General features: G+C 48.9%; 2 protein-coding genes across 4 annotated transcripts; one reads left to right on the top strand and one right to left on the bottom strand.

The window, feature by feature from the left end:
- Positions 1-34: 34 nt before the first annotated feature.
- RNPS1 (RNA binding protein with serine rich domain 1) lies at positions 35-9,296 on the bottom strand. Its single transcript, XM_030958422.1, has 8 exons — positions 9,235-9,296; positions 8,694-8,855; positions 5,338-5,493; positions 4,873-5,064; positions 3,621-3,723; positions 2,905-3,058; positions 2,317-2,458; positions 35-1,111 (listed from the first exon to the last, which is right to left on the bottom strand). The coding sequence occupies exons 1-8, from the start codon at positions 9,294-9,296 to the stop codon at positions 1,006-1,008; spliced, it is 1,077 nt and encodes a 358-aa protein (XP_030814282.1). The 3' UTR covers positions 35-1,005.
- Positions 9,297-11,355: 2,059 nt separating this feature from the next.
- LOC115909325 lies at positions 11,356-22,785 on the top strand. 3 transcript variants are annotated; one of them, XM_030958549.1, is made up of 4 exons: positions 11,356-11,568; positions 19,643-20,594; positions 20,774-20,946; positions 21,672-22,785. In XM_030958549.1, the coding sequence occupies exons 2-4, from the start codon at positions 20,258-20,260 to the stop codon at positions 22,047-22,049; spliced, it is 888 nt and encodes a 295-aa protein (XP_030814409.1). In that variant the 5' UTR covers positions 11,356-11,568; positions 19,643-20,257; the 3' UTR covers positions 22,050-22,785. The 3 variants fall into 3 exon arrangements, with proteins under 3 accessions (XP_030814409.1, XP_030814407.1, XP_030814408.1); XM_030958547.1 differs by having other exon boundaries at positions 19,643-20,642; positions 21,672-22,778; XM_030958548.1 differs by lacking the exon at positions 11,356-11,568 and adding an exon at positions 11,583-11,901 and having other exon boundaries at positions 19,643-20,642; positions 21,672-22,778.
- Positions 22,786-25,807: the final 3,022 nt, after the last annotated feature.

Here is a 25,807-nt window from a genome sequence, read left to right as displayed (position 1 = left end):
CCCTGCGCACCGTAAGGCAGCGAGGCGGCACAGCCCTTCTCAACCCTACCGCTTTATTCAGTAACTGCTTGTCCTACACAAGTACAAACACAACATGGCCCAAAAGGATACAAAGTTATACAAAACAAAACAAAAAACTGTATAGTATCGACTGTACAACAGGTGGTAAATTCTTTGCCTTTCCCTGTGTGAACCCCAGTTAATCCAGCCAGCATCATGGCTTCGAGCCTCCCTCTCTGCTTTGCAGTTTCCAAGGGGTTGGTGCTCAGTCACGCATAGGGGATTTGTAAAAGCACACTGTTTCACTGTGGGCTGAGTAGGAAGTTTTTACCAATACCCTCAACAAAAAGGTGAAAGAAATCATTTAAGGGGGCAGGTACAGAACATTTCTTAGGCTTTCCACTTCTTCTCTACAGTGTCATGTTCACTGGGCTGGACCATTGTTTCTGTGGTGATTGCCTGGTGTAAGCATTACAGAAAAGCTTACTCTGCAGAAACTAACCATCCAGGGGAACTGGAATAAAGCAACTCTGTATTGAATTAAGTTTCAGGCAGGTCTGGGCTCCAGCTGCCCTGATAAACTCTTGTGCTGGCATCTGGAAATCAAGGTATGTGGCTCACTGCCTTACTCACTGGGGTTCTGAACTAGCTCAAGATTTACATGCTGGTCTGTACAGCGTGCTAAACGTTTACAATCACCAAGCAGCAGCTGCTAACTGGAGAAAGACAGGCTGAAACATTTTTCCCTCCCTCTATCTGGAAAAGATGGTTTTTCAGCCTTTAAAATCAAAGCCATTTTTAAATAATTTCAATTCAATGCCAGGAATCCAGAAGCCTCACAGCAAAGGTTACTGGCCAGGAACTGGTGTTCTCTCTTCTTACACTGCCTTCACTGCCAGGATAATCTCTCACTCCTCCTCACCCAGACTCATTATAAAAAAAGGTACAATATTCCATCTGATGGGATTTAAGTTAAAAAGTAAAAAGCTGTCCAGTCCTTTTGCTTTATCTTGAGGAGTTAGAGCTGGAGCGGCTGCGATGGCGCCTCCGCCCGGGAGACCTGGATCGGGATCGCCGGCGAACAGGGGACCTGCGCCGAGGAGAGCGGGACCTGGCAGGGAATGAGGAAAAAGTTTCCGTTAGGAGACAAGCAGCAGGTTCAAGTAATTGGTCAGCTCAGCTACCAACGTTTTTAAAAACACTTCCCTGCCTCCTGCCAAAATCCCTCACACACGATGGGAAAACAGCTTGAGCAAAACACAGCTCCATAGAGGACACAGCAGGACTATTCTGGCTATCCCTCCCTCTGCTTAAGGAACCGGAAAAAATTATTAATACCTGAACAACAGACAAGAAACTTATCTTCTTCCTCAAGGAAAATGAACTCAGATCCTACATCAGATCCTCCTTCACCTGAAGTCATCTTTGACTCCTGTAAGAGTGATATTCAGGGCAAGGATTTACCCAAATCCTTTCAAATTACAAGGAAGCTCCTCAGAGGAAGCTTACTCCACAAGCAGTTCAGCTTCAAGCCTCTCAGTACTACAACCAACACCCATATCAGTATAGCTACTGCTATGACAGAAGTTCCAGGCACAGAATACTAGCAGAGCTAACAGGACAGTAGAAGTTGGAGTGGGAAAGATTACAAAGGAGGCAAACCTGCATCTGTGAGATCTCAGCAAAAGGTGTGTTTAAAGGAGCACCAAGAAGCCTCCTGGATCTTATGCCACAGTAACTACTGCTCATTTTTAAACCTTTGCTGAAAGCTGCTCAGCAATCAAGTTACTACTGACAAGTAAAATATTTTGAACACATGTAAACACCAAAGACTCAGAACTTACCTGAGCACCATCAGGCAGCTCCAAGTTGCACAACTGTTATATCACACCTCAGGGACAGTGTACGCCACTCACCTGACACAGGACTGCTTTCTGGTTCATGTGCCCATTCAGAAATAAGGGAGGGAGGGAGGTACAAGGGCTTCCAAGAAACAAGAAGCTGGCACAGCCTGCTACAAGTGTTCTGTCAGCCAAAGTCTGTACCCATTTCATCTTGAAGCCTTTATGCAGAAGGCACTCCACAGAATAGGCTGGGAAGGGTGAGACCTTTCCCAGAGACTGTGCTCAGGGTGCAGACCAGAGCAGGCACCTGGAGCTAATGAGTTAGGAACTGCAAGCCAGGTTCAACCAATGCCCAAAATGTGTTACTGTCACTTGCAGGGGAAAGGGAAGTCCAAAAGGATTGTCCCCATGCCAAGTCTTCCAGCGATAATGAGTTGCTACTGAGAAAGAAAAGCCTGGTCCCAGCTCTTACCTCCTCCTCATGCGAGGGGGGGACCTGCGCCACATCGGTGGCGGTGGCAGCATCCTCCTGGGGGGGCTGAACCGTCTGGGAGGTGGTCGAGGCCGTGGTGCCAGCACAGCTGTGGCTGTGATCTCCTGACCATCAATCTGGCCTTTTTAGGGCATCACAGAAATAGGGAGAAGTAAGTATTTTACACATCATATTACTGCAACTCACTGCTTTGTCAGAAGCAACTGAAGTGGGATCAGCCCACGGAGCTCCACACCCTGCTCAGGGGCTATTATGACATAGTCCTCACACCTACTAGACTTCTTTATCTAATCCCACCAAACTGCAGTTCAGATGTAAACCTGGAAAGGTTTTCATATAAGCTTAAAATTATTTTTTCACTGTTTTGAAAAAAAGATTAGTTTTAATAGTTCTGTGGTTTCTTGCATCTGTCCTGAACCTCACAAAAGCCACTTGGGCTGAAAACTGACAGTATTTTATATCTGCTCACCAAAGACATCCCCATTACCTCTAACTCATTTTCTGATCAAATCCATCTACTCTGAAGCTTTTTTAAAGCCCACAGGCTCCTTGCAGGTCAGTACCTACCTCCATCCATGTGTTTCAGGGCTTTCTCAGCATCATCTGGGTTTTCAAACTCCACATAAGCGTAACCTTTGGAGAGGTGTGGGTTTAGCCTGTCAACTGGCATGTCAATCATTTTAATCTTTCCATAAGTGGAAAAAATTTCCATGATGTGATCCTGGAGAGAGAGAGAGAGAGAGAGAGAGGAGAGGGAGAGAGAGAGACTAAGCCTTATGAACACAGTGCACACTCACCAGCCAGGCCTGAAAGGCACAGAGCAGTAAATCCACAGCACATCATTTTTTCAGCAGCCTAAACTTTTTACCCCTGAAGACCTTTAAACTACATTCTAGCAAAGACAACTCAAGCCAGCCCAGCTCTCTACAGATCCTTTATCAAGAACTGGCCAATACCCTTTATACCTCCAAGGTAATTTCAGCTGTTGTCCCAAATTCTATAGTTTTCTTTCTAGTAAAGCAGAATATAACGTCTGGAATACTGACAAAACAGGCAGACTTCTTAGGCACTACAGTTTCTCAGAAGGCTTCATAGTATTTGACTCAGTAAAATCACATGAAAATTTTCCTCACTGATCAACCTGAACACAAAGAAACAATATCCAATAGCAACACCCTGGCAACTCGCTAGTAACCAAGGCTCAGACAGCTTTGAAAGAGCAACTCACACATTTTCATAGAAGAACACAAATGCTTGACTGCAAGGGAACATGCCATTATTACCTTTGTCACATTTCTAGTGAGCCTTCCAACATGCACTTTTGTGGGTCTGGGTGATGGGCTCCGCCTCTTCCTTTCCTTTTCATCTCTCTTGGGTGGTTTGGACCTGATTTGGACAACAGAAAACATTTACTGTTTTCAGGGAACATGCAGGACAAAACCTAAGCCAGTCATTATCACATGATTAAAAATACCATTTTTATTGAAGGGCATCTTTGTCCTGAAGAAGTTACAGCGTTGGGGTGGTGGTGAGGGTGTTCCATCCAGAAACACCTCAGGACTTGCATTTGTCTGCTTTTGCTTTAGAACCTTTTGAAATTTGAGAACTTTTTTTTTGCAAATTTTTAAATTCACTGCAACTAGAGTAACAAACACAAAATTTAGCAAGCACTTCTATGAAGTTGTGGTCATAGCTAAAGCATTTCCCAGTAGTAAACACAAAAACATTCTTTGCCTCAACAACTGAAGAGGCAAAATAAGGCCATAAAGATCACAGCATACCACAACCACACAATGAATAGATTCAGCTATTTACATTTCTGTATCTTCCATTGACTACAGAGTTCCAAAAATGTAAACAAATCTATTTAAAATTAGCTGCATATCACATGCCTTTGCAGTTAAAAAAAATCTGAAATGAAACTTTAATCTATTAAAAAAACCAGTATGTAGAAAATTTATGCTTCTTCCTAATCTTAAAGTCCATCAATTGAGTGGAACTAAAAACCCACACAGCCTTATGCAGATTTTTATCAGCCTTCATCACCTTACAAAAAGGAAGAACTGTACAGACATTAACATAGCTTGATTCCCACGTTACCCTTACAGGGGCTTCCTCTGCCCTCCTTCCTATTTTATTTTTCATAAATAAGAATATAAATATACATATGTACACATATATGCTGGTTTTAGCCCTGACTTTTCTGTTAGTCATGGCTGTAGTTTACAGGAATTGAACAGCTTCACTCTGATCTAGACCCATACTACTAAGTAAACACTGATTAAAGCCACCTCTAAAAAATGTAGTATTTCAAATTTTTAAACTATTAAAAATTAGGTTTTTAACCTCTGTTCCTATAGGGCGTATGTATGAATTCTAAAGAAACAGAGCACATCCATTCTAACAAAATTCACATCTCTAAGTTATGGAGAAAGCAAATGGTCTTCAGCGAACAATCTGTTCTGATCACAATCTTGCATTCTACATAGAATTAATGTGACATCTGGCAATTCCTAGAAGACAAATAAAACTCACTTGGAGCGGGACCGTCTCCTGTTGTCATGTCTCCGTCGAGAAGGACTGGGAGAGCCAGAAGAGCTGCTCGAACTGGAACTGCGCGAGGTGCTGGAGCTCCCAGAACGGCTAGAGGCAGAAGAGGAACTTGAGCCACTGCTAGAACCAGTGCTGGAACTGGACCCTGAGCTGGAAGTTGAGCTGGAACGGGATCTTTTTCAAGGGGAGAAGGATAAAAATTAGCGGAATACCTAGAAAAACAATGGCTGAGAAACTTCTGACAATTAGAAAGTAACTGCGACTGAAACTCCACAGCTCACCAGAGAACCAAAGAAATTCATACCTAAAATATAAACCCTCTCAAGTTAGACAAAAATCACACAGTGACTAACACAACACAAGCTTTCAACAGGCCCAAGACTACCACAAATAAAGCTACTGATTTCTGAAAATGCTGTCATTTGATATTCCCATAAAAATACCCACCTGGTACTGCTGCTCCCACTGGAGGCACTGCGTCTCTTGCGTGTTTTGTCCCGACCACGATCCTTTTCACTCGATTCTTTAGCAGCTGCTTTATCCTTGGACCGGTCCTTCGATTTCTCTTCTGACCTGTCCTTGCGCTTGGTTGGTGAAGGAGCCCTTTAACAACAAATTGCAGAAAGCAAGCTTTTTAATTGCTTAATTAAAAAAAAATAGACAACAAAAGCCCCACACCCAAATATAGAACAGAACAGCAACAAAAAACACTGAACTTTGAATGTAACTCAGGATTACTGAAACTGTAAAGTTAAAGCATTACGGCAATTCCAGACACTTCAGAAAAAGTTCTAGCAAGCTCTTCTTTTTTAATTCTGGTAACTCCTTTTCCCCTTCAGAGATATCCATAGTGGCAGAATGGGTCCCATGCCTCACATCTCACTTTTAACTCTTGGATTCAGAGAATCAGTTCTCTCTTTGCTCTCGATCCAAAAGGAGACAGATTTAACACTTCTCTATTTAGCACTGAAATGCTGGGCATTAGTTGACTTCCAGATGTTTACTATATGAGGGCTGCATCCATCACAAAATCTGCAACATCTATAAATATGTAACATTTTGATTATTCCATGGGGATTGTTTAAAATCGGCATTACAGACCTGCCTCTAATATTTTAATAACCTCTAAAGGAATATGACACCCTCAACTACCAAGGAATTAAACGTTCAGGGAATGAGTAGAAGTGTGCTGGAGCTGCCAGCCTTATCTGTAGTGGCACCGAACACGCACTGTAATGCAAGATACTGGAAACATCTCCATCCCCACATGCATCACAGGCAAACTGAGTGAACAAGAAAAAAACTTCGACAGCTCACAGCATCCAACAATCTTTTTGCTTCTGTGCTTCTGGTAAGCAATTACTTTATTCTCTGAATTGCAATTAAATGTATGGTTGGGAAGAGATTACTTTTGAACAGCCAAACTTGCTTTCCTGATTTTCAGTTTCACAGTTTTCCCTAATACACCAACTGCAGGAAACAACACAAATGAATATTCACAAACCCAGCTCCCTGCAGAAACCAAGAACCACCCGTGGCCTTTCTGCATGGAGGAGAGGAAACCCACACCACAGATGTGCTACTGGTGCAAGCTGCTGGGAAAGGAAATGTCTCCTCCAGCACCAGTGGCAGGAAGAAAGCAGACTGTCCCATGGGTGTTGCAAAGGGAGCCAAGCAAACCTGTGTATGTCACTCAGCTTTAGGACATTTCTATCCAGCTCTGTGCCTCTCCAGTGCAAGGTCTGAGGGGGATGCAGCTCATAAAGCCACTGCATGAGCCCAGCTGGGTGGTACAGAACAGACAGGTTCCTGGTTTCACACGACCAGAAAACCTAAGATTTTCCTTTCATAAAATTACAGAATCACTGACTCATTTGGGATGGTGTGAACCTTAAAACTCATCACTTTCCAACGCCCCAGCTATGGCCTTCGCTACACCAGGTTGCTCCAACCTGGCCTTGAACACTTCAAGAGATGGGGGCTTCTCTGGGCATCCTGGGCCAGGACCTCACCACTCTGACAGGGAAGAATTTTTTTCTAATCTCTAATGTAAGCCTGCCCTCTGTCAGTGGGAAGCCATTCCCCTTTCTCCTGGCACTCCAGGCCCTTGTAAAATGTCTCTCTCCATCTTTCTTACAGGTTCACTTCAGGTACTGGAAGGCTGCAATTAGGTCACCCCAGAGCCCATTTTTCTTCTTCTAGATATCCCATAGGTCTGGCTTATCTTTGCCTACACATCAGCTCCTCCTGCACCTGTGGACTATCAAACTCATGATGTTATCAGCATACAAAACTGTTAGTACTCAACAGTCAGATCTGGTTTTACCCCTTCTGGGAGAAGAGGAAACACAGATAAAGACCAGCATGTTTGCTGTTACCCAGACTGCTGCTGAGGCAGGAAATAGAATCACATAATCAATTACATTTGAACAGACCTCTGAGACCATCAAGTCCATCTTCTGACCCAACACCACCATGTCAACTAGACCAGAGCACTAAGACTGGATGCAGCACTTTCTATAAACACCTCCAGGGACGGTGACTCCACAAGCTCCCTGGGCATCCCCTTCCAGGGGCCCAATCGCCCTTTCTGTGAAGACATTCTTCCTTACCTGATCTAAACCTCCCCAGTGCATCTTAAGTCTGCGTCCTCTTGTCCGGTTGCCCATTGTCTGGGAGAAGAGCCTGACCCCCACCTGGATACAATCTCCTTTCAGGTTTCACTCCTTACTGCTCCTTGTGACAGGCACTTACCAGGCAGATCAGCCACATGGCTTTGGAACATTCACCAAATGATGTATGGAATAAGCAGTCTCCAAACTAACTAGTGGTTTTAATCCTTTCTCAGGAATGCCACTGGCCAAACTCACTTTAGTTGGAAACCTCACCCTATCTTGTGGCATTTTCACGTGCACAAGTTCAGGCATTCACTGGAAAATGTGGAAAGAATAAATCACAGCCGTCACACAAGGCTAAACAACATTGCATTTCTAAGCGACATGCTTCTTCCTTACAATCAAAAACCTCTCACTCGCTAAAAAATAGCTGGTTTAGGAGCATCCACCCAAAACAAGAAAGTCTAAAGAGCAATCGACACAAACCAAACGTCCATCTCACACACGCTTCTGCTTTAGAGATAGAATCTGCACACTCAGAGCAGCAGTTCTGTGGCAAAGGAAGCAAACTCGCTCGCTCTCAGGCTTCCCGTAAAGCTATAGGCGAGTCCTTTACTGACAGTTTGCTCCAGGTCCTCAGCTGCAAACCGGCAGAATTCCTGGTGTGTGGAGGGTTCGGCGCCCGGCACTTGTCTGCCCTCTACGGCCTCTCGGCCCAGCTCCGCGGCCGGCGAAGCGCGGGCAGCCAGATTCGCACGCCGTGGGTCCGGTATAGCAGCCGTGGGGCAGGGAGCCGCGAGATCAGCACAGCAACCCGCCCCTCGGGCCCGCACAACGCTCCTCCCGCGGGCCGGGCCGCAGCGGCGCCGACACCCGGGCCCAGTTCCCCGGCCGGGCCCAGTTCCCCGGCCGGGCCCAGTTCCCCGGCCGGGCCCTTCCCCGGCCGGGCCCAGTTCCCCGGCCGGGCCCAGTTCCCCGGCCGGCCCCGCCCCGGCCCTCCCTCCCCTGCCCTCCCCGCCTCCGGCCGCGGGAGGCCGCGGCTCCGAGGCCCCATCCCTGACCCTCGCGCCACCATCGCCTCTCGGCGGCCTCAGCGCGCTCCCCCGGCGCCCCGCGCGGCGGAGGGGCCGGTCGGGCCGCGGCCTGGCCGGATGGACGCGGATGGCGCAGCCCCCGCCCCGCACTCACATCTTCGCCGCCGCCGCTCCGCGCCCGTCGCGTGAGAGTGACGCGAACGGGCGGGAAGGGGCAGCGCCGGCGCGCGCGATGGCGTCATAGCGGGGGCGGGACGGGCGGAAGGGCCTGAAGCGAACAGGAGCGGGCTTGGGCAAGGGCGCTGCTGCCCCAGCGCTGCAATAAAGTTTCCTGCAAACCCTGTCAAGCGCAGCAATGGCAGTAGCTGCTGGGGCTTCAGCTCTGGGCTTTAAGAGCTTGACAACCCAGCAGGCTGCAGCCTCCACACGTGAATTCTGCTCCTCTGTGTCTCAGGTGCAGGTTCACAGCACACCGACTCTGATCTGAGGTGGTGGCGGGTGTAGGGGCGGTACTACTGTGAGGGGATTTGCCCTCTCAACTGCAAGAAAATTGGGAAGAGGAGAATGAAAGACTTAAGATGGAGCACCATACAGTGGCAATTCATGTGGGACGGATATCCTCTCTCTCTCCCTGCCAAATGTGTTTGTGAACTTAAAATTTGCCACTGCAGACACTGAACCTCTGACCTTCTCACCACACTGGCTGCCTGACTTTTGACTTCAGATGAGCAAAGCCAGAAGTGTATTTTGACCCCATCCCCTAATGCAGGGCCTTGAAAGTGACAGATCTTTCTGAGAAGCAGGTGTGCTGATCAGGTTATGTGTATGGCCACATCTATTAAATTCCTGATGGCGGAAGCTTCACCTCTTGAATGCAGTGGAAGGATATGTCCTGTCTACCTCCATCACAGGACATGAGCAAGACCAGGGCAGGTGTCTGTAAATTCATGTTTGGCAAGAAGAAAAACAGGCTTATTTTCTGTTCTGCTGAAAACCAAGGGGTATTACATAAGATCTGGCATGGAACAGGTTCAGAAAACAAAGAAAATAAACAAAACCCCAAAGAAAGCAAAAAGGAAGTTGTTCTTCTGTCCACAGCATCTTGTTAAAGGGCAGATTTCTCTCGCAGGAGATTTTGTAGTCTACTAAAAGTCCACATGGATTCAATGAGAAACTGCATTATGTCAAATGAGGACTATTAGTAGACTGTCATGATGAACTTAGAATCATGGAATCGTTTAGGTTGGAAAAGTCCTCTAAGATCACTGAGTCTAATTCCAATGCCATTCCCACTGTGCTGCCAAGGCCACCACTAAACCACATCCCCAGATGCCATGTCTACATATTTTTTTGAACACTTTCAGAGATGGTGATTCTACCACTGTCCTGGGCAGCTTCTTCTAGTGCCTGACCACCCATTCTGCAAGGAGTATATCCCTAATATCTGTGAAAAATGAGGTTCACTTTCCTGGTAAAAATTAAAAAGTTTAATAAAAAGGCAGTAGGAGACAGAAATAAAGCAAAGCGTTAAAAACGGCTGAGTACTTGGCATTCAGCCAAGAGCACACTGTTATCTTCCGAGATACCCCTTATATACCTTTTCCATTACATTAGCCTGTTGCATATTCATAGACTCATGCGTATTCGTATTTCTCCATAAACTAGTTTACCTATTCCAGGAACTATTTTTCGTGGCCCCTGCTTGGGTTCGCCTTTTTAGAGCAGCCGTGTTTCTTGGCTGTGGTTTTGGTCCCTTCTCTTTACCACTTCTAGTTTGGGCCTTGGTCCATACTTTCTTCAGATGGCAGATGCTGATAGCTGGCTTATCAATAGCAGGGGCCTCATTACATGTTCACTGGATGTTATCTCAACCAAACAGACAGTTCACTCCTAACTGTATCAGCTACCACTACTACCATGTCTAAGTTTTTGTTAATAGCAGAAATAAAAGCAAAGTTATTTTAATGTTATACATGTAGCATTCATCTTAATATTTGCAAAAAGCCAACAATATAATATGTATTTATAACATATCCAAACGAAACCACCACGGGTGCAACATGAGGCCATTTCCCCTCATCCTGTCCCGCATTCGCTGGGCGCAGAGCCTAACGCCCACCTGTCTGCATTCACAGTGTTTAACATTTTTTTCTCTCTCAGTTATGGCAAAGCCATAAAGGCTAGCTGATCCCAAAATCCTCCACACCCTTATTCTCAGCTGTCATCTCTCCGGGGGTGGGCAGGTAAGGTCACTGACCCAGCAGAGAAATAATAATACTGTAAAAATAGGTCTGCTGCTAGCTGTTAGCTGAAGCAGGTTCCCGCAGTTGTGGGCCGCAGGGCCAGCCCCAGGGCGGCGGTGGCAGCGTGTGGGGGTTCTGATCCGCTTCCAGGGGCTGCCAGCAGCTGGCAGGACTGAGCCTTTAAGTCAAGCCTGAACGAGGAGAGACATTTTAACATCTCATTTGGGGGCACTAGCAGAGATGAGAACAGCTCAAAGCACGCGTCTGCTTCAGTTCCAGAGCGAATGGCCCCGCTGTGGCCTCTGCCAGCAGCGCGGCTGGCACAGCGCAGCACCATCCCCCGCAGGGATCGAGCTGGTGCTTCCAGGCCTGGAGGGCACCTGTACGGACGGCAGCGCTGCCTCTTGTGAGGCTTCTCCTCCATCCTGTGGCACGGGTGTGACCAGCCACGCCTGGGCTCTGCTCCGGGACGAGACACACAGGTCTGTGCCCTAGGGTGACGTGGCTCCCAACAGCCCTGGAGCGCGGCTGCCCCGAAAGGGTTACGAGGCGGGCTCCGCCCTTCCTGTACATCGGTGTCCTCCTGGGTGACCTTCCCGGCAGCCCTTGCTGGCTCTGCCCCAGCCAAACAAAGACGAGAGGAGATTTTCAAACAGGCGCTTCCCTGAAAGTTGGCTGTGGTAGAGCTGGGCTGCGCTGGCCCCTGGCTGGTCCCGGCCACCGGAGAACGCGGCAGCGAGTTGGTGCCGTCGCCTGAGAGGACCCCGGCAGCCGTCGGGAGTCCCTGTACGTGGGTGTTCTGCCCATTTGCTTCCGTGCATTGAGACGGTTTGGGTGCTGGGAGTGGCGTGGGGAAGGATGAGAGGAACTCCCGGCAGTGGTGCGAGCACAGGGAGGGTGCAGCAGGACAGGGCTCCGGAGCCGGCGGCCGTGCGGAAAGCTGGTGCGGTGCTGAGGTTCGGTGTGGGAGCTGGGCGTGGCATGCCCGATCTGAAGTGCTGTCCTCCAGCCGCTTCTTGAATTTAGAAGCCTGCCCAGCAATTTTCCAGCGAAGTGCAGATTCCTTTAGATACTGCCCATGTGTTGGTGGACGAGCAGGAGATGAAATAACAGAGCTGTGTGAGTGCTGCTTTTGGCTCTTACTTCAGTGCTTTTCTGTCCCTTCCCTCCTGCACTCCCAGGCTTCTGCTGAGGACAGGCCATTTACAGCCACCTCCGCAGGTGAACTGCTCCGCTGCGGTGCCAGTGGGGTTGGGGCTCGTTGTCTCTAAACGCTACCTGAGGCTGAGGGCGCTTGTCGCATGTGTTGTGCCGACTTGCAACTGGCGCTTTATTTGTCCTTTCTATTAATTGGCTTTGGGTTGTGGTGGCGACTACAGAGAGTTCTCCTTGAGGCCCCAGAGATCCAGGTGATCAGTGGGTCATTCTGCCCACAGCAACACTGGCATTCCTTTATCATGGTGAGGTGTGAGCGCCCTGTACCAGGCATTGCTTAGCATTTGTGGGGATTGCACTGCAGCACTGGCCCAGCCCACAGCCTCTGGATGCTGGTGTTTTCCCTGTGCTGGGAGATCTTTGCTCTGCCTCCTGTTCAGTCTGCCACTCCCGCACTTCTATGAGAGTAGGGGTGTGTGGCTCCAGAGGATACGGTCTGTGTGGCTTCCTTAGAGGAATTTTGCAGGGTGGGGCATTTGTCTTCTGAGGACTTGGAAACTTTTCATCCAAATGTGTAGAAACAGCCTTAGTTGTCATTGCAGGGAGTTTCCAATGGCTGCATTGTTGAGTAGCTACATAGATTTGGAACGAAAATAGGAGATTTTGGGATTTCTCTCTAATCAGCAGAAGGGTGTGAATTTAGCAATTTAGTTGAAATACTTATAGGTCTATTAAGCCATCTACCATAGTTTCTGAACAACTGGCCCTCTCGAGGTCTAAGGCTATTCTTGCAGTGCACATTGGTAGCTAGGCCATGAACAGGTTTAGGACTTCATGACTGTCTGCCCCTGGATGTGTCAGTGTATACATTTGTATATTTCAGGGCTTTTAGCTTAAAAACTGTGCCTTGATGCTCATTTTCCTGCAACACTCTTCTGTCCCAATACTGTAGGAATATACCTGCTCAATGCTAAACTTAGGCAAACATCCTGGTTTCACCACAAGGAATAAATACTATGTTACACTTTGCTGTGATTTATTTGTTTCCTATTCAGGTATGTGAAAGACTAGAAATTCAAGGTGTGCTGGTGGCGTAGCCAGTGCAGCTCTCTCTACTGGAAGGGCTGTGTCTGTGGAGAGCAGTGACTGAAAGTACATAATGCTTTACAGAGAGGCACAGGTAAAGGCAGGACAGTGAGATAGTTGGTATTTATTGTTCTTGTTTGAATACCAAAGTTCACCTTGATTAATTTGTTTTGTGTGAGGGCAAAGATAGATTTTGGAGCCAGAATGTGAAATCTAGCCTGCTCCTCTCTCACAGGCCTCCAGGTGCCCTGTGAAAGAATCTTGTTCCTTCAAACTGTGGTTCCACAGTTCTTAATATCATGTTTGGATGCTCCAAATAATTTCTTGATACATACCCGACCTTTACCAGACACAGCATCACAGCCATGCTGGGTTTGTCAGACCAGGTAAAAATGTTGAGGGTGACCTCTGGGTTTTGGGCTGTAGGAGAGTTGATCCAGTGCAAAGCCTTTTGTTCAAAGCTATCAAAAGGTGATTTTATACAGTGTCTCTGCTCTGTGGTGTACGGCCTGGGACCCTTTCACTAATACGGGAGGATTTTCCAGTATTCCCGATAATGTTCCCTTTCTCCCCTCAAAGGTGAGGTAACAGTAATAACAACACTAACACAGTGTTACCCTGTGTTCCTAAACATCCCAACACATTCCTCTTTATCTTTCCAGCATATCTCTATACCCTATTTCCCAATGAGCTCCAGGCTGTAGTAGCATTATTTGAGGCAAGGTGAACTATGTGTACTATTGTACTCACAATTTTTTTTTGCAACCTCCAAAACTGTTAAAGAAACTTTGTGGCGATCCAACTTTCTTCAGTGTTCACATTCTGCAAATCTTAAGGCATAACCATAAATTTTTATGTTTTCCATATGAGGATCTGATTTTTAAAGTGTGGCCAGGCAGGGGTAGCTCCTCAACTGCTCTGAAAGCACAGCCTAAACGAATGAAGCAGTTGTCAGAGCAGGTGATAGAACAAACCAAGCTATGGGCTCTAAACAGCTCACTTCAAACCCTGGGCCAGACCCAACCCTTTCTCTCTGCCATTCTGATGTCTGAAGTACAACTTGATTAAAATCTTCTTCTGAGGTTATCCCTTCAGAGGGGAGCCAGCATGGCTCAGGTAGCAGCAGCACCATCTAAATTCATCTGACCCATCACCTTTTGACAAAACCAGTAACAGAGCTGCTCCTTCACCAGTTTTACAAAGAAAGGGTAAGGTACACAGGTAAGGTGGGATGCTGCCTCACTACACTCAGTACTGTTAGATAATGTTATTGCTTCCATAAGGCTTGGCAAATCCCACAGAACAGTGGCACTGAGTAAAATTGCAGCCTAGGAGAATTTCCCTGGCACAGATCTTTCTGCTTTGGCAACATTTCAGCATTTGACACCTAATACTGTTCATCTTTTTCCAGGCTAAGTTCCACTGTACCACCTTGGCCAGCTCATTGCCATTCTTGGAGCTGTCCTGTGCAGGGCCAGGCGTTGGACAAAGAACTATCCATGTCCCTTCCGAGCTGTGCCAGGCAAGCTCTGGAACAGGACCTGGAGGGCAGGAAGCCCAGTGGAGAGTTGTACTCCCCATGGACACATGACTGTGTTCAGAGCACAGTTCTCTGCAGGGTGAAGATTTGGGCATCCCTAGCAGACTCACTCCTTCCACAATTCCTTTGCTCTACTTGATATATTTCTTGCTGTCTGAATCTATATGTGAATCCCATGTAAACCAGCACTGTCTTCCCTGTGCTTCTGGGAGATGTTTGTAATAATTATTTTCCCCTCCAAGCTGATGCAGAGTGAAAAAGGACTCATCTTGCCAGGTTTTGCAGGAGCTATTCAGAACACTACAGGAAAGCAACAAAACTAAACAAGATGGATGAGTGTCTCTCCCCAGCTGCTTGCAGCTGCTCCAGCTTCCCAGGCTGTGCTGGGGGTCTGAGAAGGAGGTCTGGAAATCAGACACAAAATAAAGTAAGACAAGTGAGACAATTGACAAGAGAACCTTGTCGGAGCTGTTTCTAATCACAAGGCCCAGATCTGACAGATTGGCTTGTGTCTCCTTACAAGGTCCGTGAGGATCAATCCCCTTTTGGCAACACTGAATCCATTGTAAATGAGGTAAACTGTTTCCCATGGCTTGGTAAACCAGCCTTGCGCTGTACAAGGGGCATTGAAAGGAAAGAGACATAGCCACATCCAACTTTGTTCTTCATGATCTGACATGGACCTTCTTAGGGCAGGAGTATTTTGCACTCTGTGCAGCACAGCAAGCCCATAAGCTCAACATGCTTTGGGATGTTAACAACATGAAGTGTCTGTTTTCAATTGCTGAGACCAGACAGTGAGCTGTATCTTCTTGCTCTGCATCTTTATGCTCGCTGTGGGTCACAGCTTTTGCTTCTCTCCTTCCTCCCCTTCAATCACATCTGTTCTCAGCATCAGCAGTTTGTCTCTCTGGTGAAACCTGTTGCTCCACCTCTGTACCTGCTGCCTCATGACTTTGCTGCTCCTGAAATAGTGGATGGGAGCTTGTTGCTCTGATTAAGACCATCTGTACCTAAATGCCTCCATGTCTGCAAGGCTATTCCATCTCATGGGCCAGGCTGGCCACGGGCATGCTGTGGTGCAGCTGAAACAGCCATTGAGAAACCAGCCCCAGGGTAGCACAGTGACCTGTGCCATGTCTGTTGAAGGATTAACTCTTCCTTGCATCACCTCAGCATGAATTCTAGAAGCAGCTTTGCTTGTACCTGTGTATAAGGATAAAAACTGCCTGTGTCCAAGAGCAGCTGTGAGACAAAAGGGAGAAGTTAATCTTCCCAGACATGAGCCAGCTCCATGGTCACACAATTAATGTTTTACTCTTGGAGAATTTGGCATTCAAAGCCAGGTAATCAGGGCTTCAGAAGAACTGTGGTAGAGACAGGTGGCAGTGGCTGGGGTGGATATGTGTGCAGGCAGGTGAGGGAGCTCCACCCCAAGGACTTGCAGGATGGGGAAGGTCCTCTCTCTCAGATTCACCTCCTAAAGTGGAGGCTTGCACAAGCACAGGGACAAGTTGTGCAGAGGAAGAGCCTGCTTGGCTTAAGGCTAGTGGTTACGTCACTTGAATTGTAGGAAGACTGAATTCATGCTCTTCCTCTTTTTTAGACCTTAAATCCACTCTGCTCTGAAAGGAAGCCTGGAGCATGCTGTGTTCTTTCTCCTCCTCTCTTGAGGCTGTTTCATTTTGTATGTAGTATTATCTGGGCCAGAGCGTAGGGGAACTAAGGAAACAATTGTGGTGATGGGAAGGCTGCTTCAGTCTCTAGGCTGTGTTTCTGTGGATATAGCTGCATGTGGAGTTATGGAATAGAGCATTATCAGCAGTAATACCAAGGTAAAGGGCCTTTCTCAGCTATAACTAAGTACATAAAGACTTCACGCATTGCAAGCATTCAGCAGCATCTGAAGAAAGGGTGGCTAATCTGAAATTTGGACAGACACCTAAATTGGCAGGCTGGAGTAAAATTCCTGTTGCAGGTGTGGTGGTGTAACAAGGCAAATGTGTATGTCCACCTGGCTGTGTAAGGTCTCAGAAGCCAACCCACTAAAGGGAAAAACTTGTAGACTGTGGTGCTGCATGACAGGCCTCTCTGATTGGAACTAAGTAAACCGAGTGATCCAGTCACCACATCTTCCCCTGGAATCCTCATCCAACTGCAAAACACAAGGGGTGTGGGGGAAGACACTTTCATACCACAAGAAGCCATTGCAGCTTGCAGGGGAATAATCTCCGGCTGCAGAATCTGGGTTTGCCAAAGGACTTGCAGCTGTGGCTGGAACACAGTGTGACAGCCAGGGAGGCAGAGGCAAGCAGGATTTCAGAACAGGGGACTTTTATTGCCCACACTCAGCTCACAGCACCTGGTCTTTGTATGGAAATGCCAGCCAAGCCAACTTTGTGGTGCTGCTCTATTTTAGAAATCGCAAAGATTGAGTCAGTCCAGATGAGACTTTGTCAGGATTTTCTGGAGGAGATGAACCCTCTCTGTATTCCTGACATCCACAGAAAGGGAAAGCTTTAGAGGCAGAGGGTGAGCTCACACAATTGCTGTGAATTTTCTTACACAGATGTGCTCCCTTTTCCTATCCTCCTGCAAAACCACCACTGGAATTAACTTTTCCCAAGTGGTGTAAGAAACTAGAGGAAACATGTCACTCTCAGCCTGGTCCTGGAAAGCGAAGGGAACCTTATCAGTCACAGGTCTAGCAAAATCCTTGAATCTTTCCCTCTCATTGAATTGATTTTTGTTTTTCCTTATGCAAACATTATTGGAGAGTAACAAATACCTTGAAGGCCAGATGAGTGTAAAGATCTCGTCTCTTTTGTGAATGTGTAAGTTGATAAGGTGTGTGCATAGCACAGGCTGCAGCTCCCTGGGGAAAATACCTGCTGGAGAGGGAGAAAGAGGAGAAGGTGATGGACTCAGTGTGGAAATGGGGAGCACATTTAGTGCAGGAAAACTGTGAGTTTGCAGCAAGACCTGGATAAATAAAGTTATAAGTAGAGATGGAGCCAGGCCCGGCTGTTGCAAGGGCTGACTGTGGGATCTTATGAGTTGACCTTCCAGTAGTTGAAGGGAGCTTGCAAGGAACATGACGAGATACTTTTTACAAGGGCATCTAGAGATAGGACAAGGGGGAATGGCTTCAAACAGTCAGAGAGTAGGTTTAGATGAAATATTAGGAAGAAAGTCTTCCCTGTGAGGGTTGTGAGGCCCTGGCACAGGTTGCCCAGAGAAGCTGTGGCTGCCCCTGGAAGTGTTCAAGGTCAGGTTGGACATGGCTTGGGTGAACCTGGGATAGTGGAAGGTGTCCCTGCCCAAGGCAGGGGAGTGGAACAAGATGAGCTTTAAGGTCCCTTTCTACCCAAAGCATTCTGGATTCCTGTGTTTTATGGAATAGACTCATGTTGCTTTCAGTGGTAACCCTTTTTCCCTACCTGACAGGGGTGGAGTAGCTGTTGTGCACTTTTTCCACCCTCAAGGTGTAAGTGAGCAGGGTTGGAGCTGGTTTTTGACCTGCACTTAGGCCTGCACTTGCCTGTTGCATCTCCTGCGCACAGGCTGGATTCTGACCTCCAGCCTGCTTTGCAGTGTCTTCTCTGAAATGGCTTTTCAGGTCTTGGTCTACCTCTGATCAGTAAATAGATTTTTTTTTTTAAAGCCCTGCTGCAGAGGCAAGTGCTGTTCTTGAAGGATAAGGAGCTTGGGTGAAGACTTGAGCATTGATGGTACCTCCATGCAGCTGCTCTCCATAGCCAAGCCCTACTGCCCTGAAGCCATCCTGGCCAAACTCCTCATCCTGCTGATCCTCCAACAAATGGAGAGTTCTGAGGGAACACTGTGAATTGGGAATACTGAGTTTATGTGGGGTTAGCAGGGCAGGGATCGTCTCTGCCTCCTGTGAACTTTCCCCAAGCCCAGGAGAGCAGGGCAGGGCGGTGGGATCTCAGTTGAGGACTGGGAAGGGCTGAAGGGGATGAGCATGGGATGAAGGAGGGACTTGGGACATGGGGATGCTACACAAAGAGGAACACCTTCAGTGGAGAGGAAGCTGGAGGAGATGCAGTGTGGAGTTGGTGCTCCTCCAAGGTGGTCTCCTCATCTTCCCTGTGGAGGCTGGGTGAAGGCTGCAGCCGTGGCTGTTTGCTTTCCTGGCATTTATGTAAATGATGTTTCTGTCACCAACTGCTCAGATACTCCGGTGTCCTCTGGCCATGTCTGGAGGCACTGTGGGAGGAGGGCAGAGTATATTGCCAGGGCTCAAACACCTCATACCTGTAGCTTTAAGGTGGTGGTCTCCTTGGAGCATCTTCCTTTGGTGTGGGGAAGGTTGAGAATTTCTGACCTTTTGCTCTTGCTCTGCAATTGTACTGTCCACATCCTAGGATGTCTGTTTTCCAATATCCACTGCCCCAGCTCTTATTTATAAGGTCCCTCATGCACACAAGCAGGGCATGGGGTGGCCTCTTGACATAAACAGAGCTGGATCAAAGTAGAGCCTACATCTCTGGAGCTAATGTGTCTTTCTTTTGCCATGGAACAAGTAAGATGCAGAGGGGCAAAACTCCTCTATCAAATTGACTCCAATTCTCCCTGAGGCTGATGTCCAATAGTCTCTGTGCCTTCTTGGCCAACGTAACACATTATTGTCTTTTTTAAGATCCACATGTACCTTGGGAAATGTGGTTTGGAAAAGGTTCCTATATCAAATCTGCTTGGCAGCAGCCAACTTGAGATAGTCTCTAATCAGAAGTGTTTTGCTGCCTTCTGGGAATTCCTGGAAGATATTTATTTTAGTGAAGTGAAACCTAAAAGTATGTCCTTTAGGGAGCAGCTGCAGCACTGAGGGTCCAAGAAATGCCTGCAGATTAAGGAATTTGGTAGAAAGTGGAAAATACTTTCCACCATAGTTGTGCAGACACATACATGTGCATGGATAGACATATATAGGTATATCCCTGTGTGGTACAGGCATGTACCTGGTGTGAGAGGGGAAGCACAGGAAGTGCAGCCATTATATTTATAGTTGTGCCTTCTTTACGAGTCTATCAGTAGTTGCATTTGCTTCTCCCAAAGGTGCAGGACGGTGTCATCTCCAGACCCAAGGGCAGGCTCTGCAGCACCAGCAGTTCCCACATGGAGTTTCTACAGTTCTGCTTGCTGTGACCTTCTGGGCCACCAGGGAAACACAATGGAGTCCTGCCAGCTTCCTGCGATGAACTTTCACTTGCCAGGACTCTCTCCAGTCTTCCTGAGACACTGAGTTGCTGCTTGAGGTCCTGACTGCTTCTGATTCCTCACTGTGCTGCTGGCAGGGTGGGATTGATGTCCAGTTTGGGACACTGGGCAGAGCCAAGCCCATCACCATCCTCTGTGCCCTTGGCAGACTGGGGGACAAAGCTGGATCCCTCTCTCTAAAGGGGTTCCAAGTAAGCAAGGGACAGGCTTGGGGCTGTCCATATTCACTCTGGTGGGAAGAGCCACCTCCTTCACCCTTAACACTTGGGAACCGTGTCACTGCTGGGGATGGCACCACATGGACGCAGAGCAAGGGTCAGCAGCCTGGCAGCAAGGCACTAGCTGAGCCTGGGCACCATCACGGGGCACAGAGCTGCCTGGGGGGTGCCAGCATCCCCACCACGGACACACTCCGGGGATGTAGGTGCCGGGCACGGGAGGAGTCCCGGCAGGATGGGCCGGCTGGATGACCATGCCAAGAGAAGGATCGTGGAGCTGCGCAGGGCTGGGCTGAGCTTCCGCAAGATCAAGAAGGTGCTGGAGCTGGATGACATCCGAGTGACTCCGCAGGCCGTGTACCTCTTCCTCAAGAGGAAAAGTGTGGAGCCGGGGTCAGCAGCAGCTGGCTGGGATGGGGACCAGCCCTGGCCCCCACTGCAGGGGCATGAGGCTGAGCTCCCCAGGCTGCTGGGCACCCGGCACCCTGCACTGCCCACCGGGGATCCTGTGGGCAGCCAGGACACCAAGGAAGGCATCCAGATTGTCAGTGTGGCCTCACTCTGCAAGGACGGTGGGCAGCTTGGGAACACTTTGGCTATGGGGCTGGCCCCTGGGAATGGTAAGGCCTGGCCCCACTGGGGTTTACCATGGCCACTTCCTGGCACTGCTGGGCTCATGAAAGGGCCCTATTCCCCACTGGAGACCCCCCAAGGGTCTTTTTTTGAGGTATTTCTCTCTCTGTTGTTGCAGGTGATGACATCTCCACAGGCTCAGCCCTGGTTCCAGGGACTGCTCTGAGGGGCCTTGCCCCCCTGCCCCAGCCACTGCCCAGCCGAGGGCACCTGGTCACACCCCCTACCCAGAACTCAGCTTTGATGGTGAAAAAGAAGACAGTGGACAGGGCTATCCTCCTGCAGAAAAAGGTAGGATGGCAGGATGAGAGAGTCCACATGCTCCAGCCAGGAGCTGCTGCCATCTGGCCAGCCCTTCACAGAACCCTGCTGCATCTACACCATGTGTTGGGGCAGGCTTCTGAGGGTGAAAGGCTTCCAGAGTGTCCCCAACCTGTGCTAGCTGCACTCCCCAGCAATGCTAACCCTGGCACTTGGTGAATATATCTGGGAAACCCCTCTGGGTGGGGATGAGGCCATGCACCCACCCGTCTCCAGCCAGCACCCACTGCTGGCCATGGAGATGCCAGTCATGCCAGGCTTGGCCTCCAGCTGGCAGCTACAAAACCTGTTTTTAGGCTTGGTGCCAGTACCATCTCAGGAAGTTCTACCTGCCACCCAAGGCTATAAAGCAAAATCCAGGGTATGTTGTTTCTGTCCGTGCAGAGAGTAAACACAAGCCTGGCATCAGCATGGGCAGCCCCACTGCTGTACAGTGGCACTCACCAGGATGGATCAGCATCTGCTAACAACATGGTGCACCAGGGGCTCCGATGGAGCAGCAGCTTAGGGGCTGGGTGGGGCTGAAGAGCAGCACATGGTGAGGTCTAGAGGTCTGCAGCAAGGTGATGTCTTTCTCTGAGAGCTCTTCTCTGAGCCTTGTAGCTAAGTGCAGAATAAATCCCATGTTAAATGCCATTGAACAGGCAGCTGATAATATTTCACATTCCCTTCTCTCCTGCCTCCCACTATTCCAGGTCAAAGATGCCAGCACTCAGACTGCCTTGCCAAACTCTGTGGGTCTGGGAAATCACAGCCTTGCTTGCAGCGGACCAGTGCCCCCCACTGCTCCCAGCTGCCCTGCCATCGCCGAGAAGCTGGATGCTGTCCAGATGGAGGTGCAGAAGCTGAGCCAGGCCCTGCATGCCATGCTGGAGCGGCAGTGCCACCTGGAGCGCCAGCAGGAGCACCAGCAGCGGCTGCAGCAGGAGGTGCTGATGACACTGCAGCAGCTCAGCTCCACCGTGAGCCACAGCACTGTGCCAGCCACCCAACCCTGTGGCCCCTTCAGCAGCATGGCCGAGCCCTCGCCCAGCATGCCAAACTTCAGCCAGTTCAAGATGGAGCTGATCTGAGCTCCCACAAGGCCTGTGTGTGCCAGCAGTACTGTGCTAATGGAGCCAGGAGGAAGAACCATCTCTCAGAGGCTGCCCAAGGATTACATGCAGCGCCCAGCAGATAAGGTCCCTGATGCCTCATCTTCCCAGCCCTGTTGACTGGAAGGGGCTGCCTGGCACAAGAGGCTGGACAGTGGAAGGCTGAGGCCTTGCTCCTCCTGTGCTGCTGATTCTGGCTGGCACTAGAGCTGGCTGGGGCCCATGGACCTCAGGAGAATGCAGTTGCTTGCAAGGAGAAGATGCAGCTAACATGGGCACAGCAGGGAGGTGGGACTCCAGGGATACAGGACGCTTCCTTCTCATAAGGGTCAATGCCATGATGATCAATCTTGCCCTTCCCTCCACAGAAGCTTGTTCAGTAAAAATCTGTCTACACCACGGTTCAGAACCAGTGTGGGATCAGTATCTGCGTATTCCGTACCCCTCACCCAGCCAGTGAGCAGGCTGGAACTGTCTGGGTCACTATCACCATGCATGGAACTGCACAGGGTGCAGAAACCCATGAGGTGAGACCAGTGCTCCACACACAATGTTGCTGGAGCCTGGTATCAGCTGCTGCACCATTAGGGATAGATCAGACTTGTAGGAAACAATCTTTTACTGAGCAGATTCCACCCTCCTCACCCCACAGATCTAGAGTCTGGTACTGCTGCTGCCCACTGTCTGGTGAGATATGGGCAGGATCGTACCAGTAAGAGTTGCACCTGGGCAGGAGCTGATTAACTGGGTCTTTAGCTCTCCTCTAACTGATTTTCCTGGGCAGGATACCCTCCTGGTTGTGATCCCCAGTTGCAAGGGCTCTCCCCAGGGCAGGCTGCTGGTGGTGCAGTGCTGCTCTAGCAAAGCAGGTCATGATGCTGAGAACCCCCTTGCCTGCACCAGAAGGGCATGGAGGAGGCTGATGGGCCCTCGCTGAGCAGTGCAGTCCAGAAGGACCAGAGACTGGCCTTGCCTGCCAGCAGGAAAGGTCTGATGGGGGTGGCCTTGGCTCAGCACCCAGTAGTGAATCCCAAGAGGAGGCAGAGCAGGTGTCCTTCCTCCACATCAGCCAAGCAGGCTTCTGTCTGTGCGGGCACCACGCTTGGCATAACCTGTGCCTATGAGAAGTCCCCAGCCTGTTTCTGAGGTCTCTTTGAGTCAAAGGTCAAAATTAAGAAGGGTAAAAACCAACTGAAGTGTTTGTACACAGACACACACACAGAGACCTGTACGCACATGCACAGATGTAGATGCATGTGGCACGTCTGTGCAGCAGCCCCAGTGCCTGGGGGAGCTGGACACCTGCTCTGCTGCCCCAAGACACGTTGCTGGCCTCAGGGCTGTCAGATCCAGCTGTGCCCAGGGGAACTAGAAGTCTGCTGCCATCTGCCTGCAGTCACTCATTTGGATGTTGGTGTAATTTTCGGGATGTCTGAAAAGCAACAGATGAAAAAAAACATATGATCAGTTGGTCTGCTCTTTTGCACAAGGCAGGTAATCTGCACCTCAGGTTTGAAAAGAAGAGGCTGGATGATCAGCACTGAGCAGGCACAGTTCCCTAATCTCTCTGTTAACGTTTCAGAGAAAAAGAGAAACAGAACAATTGCTATTCCCTGGCACATGTACTTAAAACCATGCTGGTTTCTGAAAAAGCTTCCCTAAATCTGACTTGGGCTATTACTTAAATTATTAAAAAAAATATATATATATACATACTAGGTTTTCTATTCCCCAAATGTATTCTAAGAACCTTCCTCATTTCTAACTCTTGCACATCAGCCCTTTATCCAGTGCTAAAAAAACCCCAGCAAAAATTAGTAACAACAAAATCACTTGGGCTGGTTAAATAACCTATCCACCGTAACATTTATTTCAGACAGACGTACAGCCTGAGTGTTCAGCCGCTGTTTGCCTCCTGACCACATTAGGGAACACCAAGTTAGTATTTAATGCGGGGTCATGTTATAACACGGAAGGTGTTTCCCACCAAGGTAATCCTAAGGTGTCTGTCATTTCCATCCTGCTCCAAGGAAGAGCTCTTCCCTGTGGCCACAGCATCATCTGTTGTGTGCCACATGCCTTCAGCTTTCTGCTCTCCCACCACAGCATGTTGTCAGTACTACTGATGGCCCTTACACTGCACCTGTTGCCATTCCCAGCATCATCCAGGATTTACTGGTGTTATCTCAGCCTCCCGCAGAACCTGCAGTCTGCTCTGTCAGAAACAGAGGCTTTGTGAAAAGGAAAAGACTTCACTGCAGGAATGAGGAGCAGCATGTTGAACAGTCTGAAGGCAATGTAGGTGTTTAGCTGAGTAAAGGAGCAGGTCTCTGTGCAGCAGAGAGGAGGCCCTGGGGAAGGAGAGGGTGGGGGATACACAGGAGATACAATGGTGGTTTCTCACCTTTTGATGAAATAAAAAGCCAGGCCAACAAACAATAATAGGATTAGGAGAGATCCCATAACAAACGGAAATTTCCCAGCCCTGGAAGGAAGCTGAGGGAACAAAGGCAGAGAACAGGCATTACAGCCATGACCTTTCCCAGCATGGGGGAGCCCTAGGAGGTCATGCAATCAGAGTCAGAGAATGTGTTGGATTGGGCCAGGTTGGGTTGGGTTGAATTGAAAAGAACCTTTAAAGGCTACCTAGTCCAATCTCCTGCCATGGACAGGAACATCTTCCACTATCCTATGTTGTTCCAAGCCCTATCCAACCTGGTCTGGAACATTTTTAGGGATGGGGCAGCTACAGTTTCTCTGGGCAACAACAGGTGGGGCTGTCTCAGCTTCTCACTCTTTTTCCCCTGCTACAGCTCTTGTGACATCCCACCTCTGGACAGTTCCAGCCTGGGTGCCAGTAGCTGCTCCCAGCAATTGAGCCTCTGTGTGAGCAACAGGTCCAAAAGCAAGGGCCTTCCCACTGAAGCCCAGTGGCTTGCCCACATGTGCCCTCTCCTGTGGAGATGTCACCTGACCCTGGTCCCAGCCCTGCTCACTGTGCTAGAAGCAGAGTCCCTCCTACTTACCACCACTGTGTGACAGGAATGGCATATTTTTGGGGGTGACACACTCAGGACTGGTTTTCAGAACTCTCCCATCCATGGAGAAGGGATGGGAGCTGGCCAGGAATCCCTGGAGACATGTTTTGATGGATTGCTCCTGCTCTGGCTGCAGACCCCACACCTGGCCCCAGACCTTCACCAGTGAACCCACACATTTCATGTTAAGCTCTGCCAAGAAACAACAGTGCATTTTGGGTGGTCAGAAATCCTCTGGTGTCAGGGATCACACTGCTTCCATGACTTTGTGCCCTCCTGCTCCTATGCTCTTCACCTTTCTCCCCCCCTCTGCTCTGAAATCATGCTGCCATGCTGCATCACAGGTAACTTGAGCACATGCTCAACCTTGCTTTTGGTAACAAAAAGGATTTGAGGTTGTCATCCCACCCACCAGAATACTTTCTACTACACTTTGTATCTCTACCCACTGCTCAGAATTGACTGAAATTGTTCAACTGGTCAAAAAGGCATTTGGATTAGGGAGTGTCCTGGTTTGAAAAAGAAGTGATTTTTTTGGGATGCTGTGGTGAAACCAATAGGTGCTGAGATTTGAATATTGGCACCTGGTGTGGCCACTGAGGACATGGATACGCCTCTGACAGCACAGGGAGTTAAAACCAGAGAATTCCCAGGGGAAGCTCTCTTGGTTCAGGTGGGTGACGGAGGTCAGAGCTGCCC

This window comes from Camarhynchus parvulus, chromosome 14 (genome assembly GCF_901933205.1).
Source record: "Camarhynchus parvulus chromosome 14, STF_HiC, whole genome shotgun sequence".
Taxonomy (NCBI): Eukaryota; Metazoa; Chordata; class Aves; order Passeriformes; family Thraupidae; genus Camarhynchus; species Camarhynchus parvulus.
Note: the sequence above shows the minus strand (reverse complement) of the source record. Positions and strands in the feature narration are given on the sequence as shown.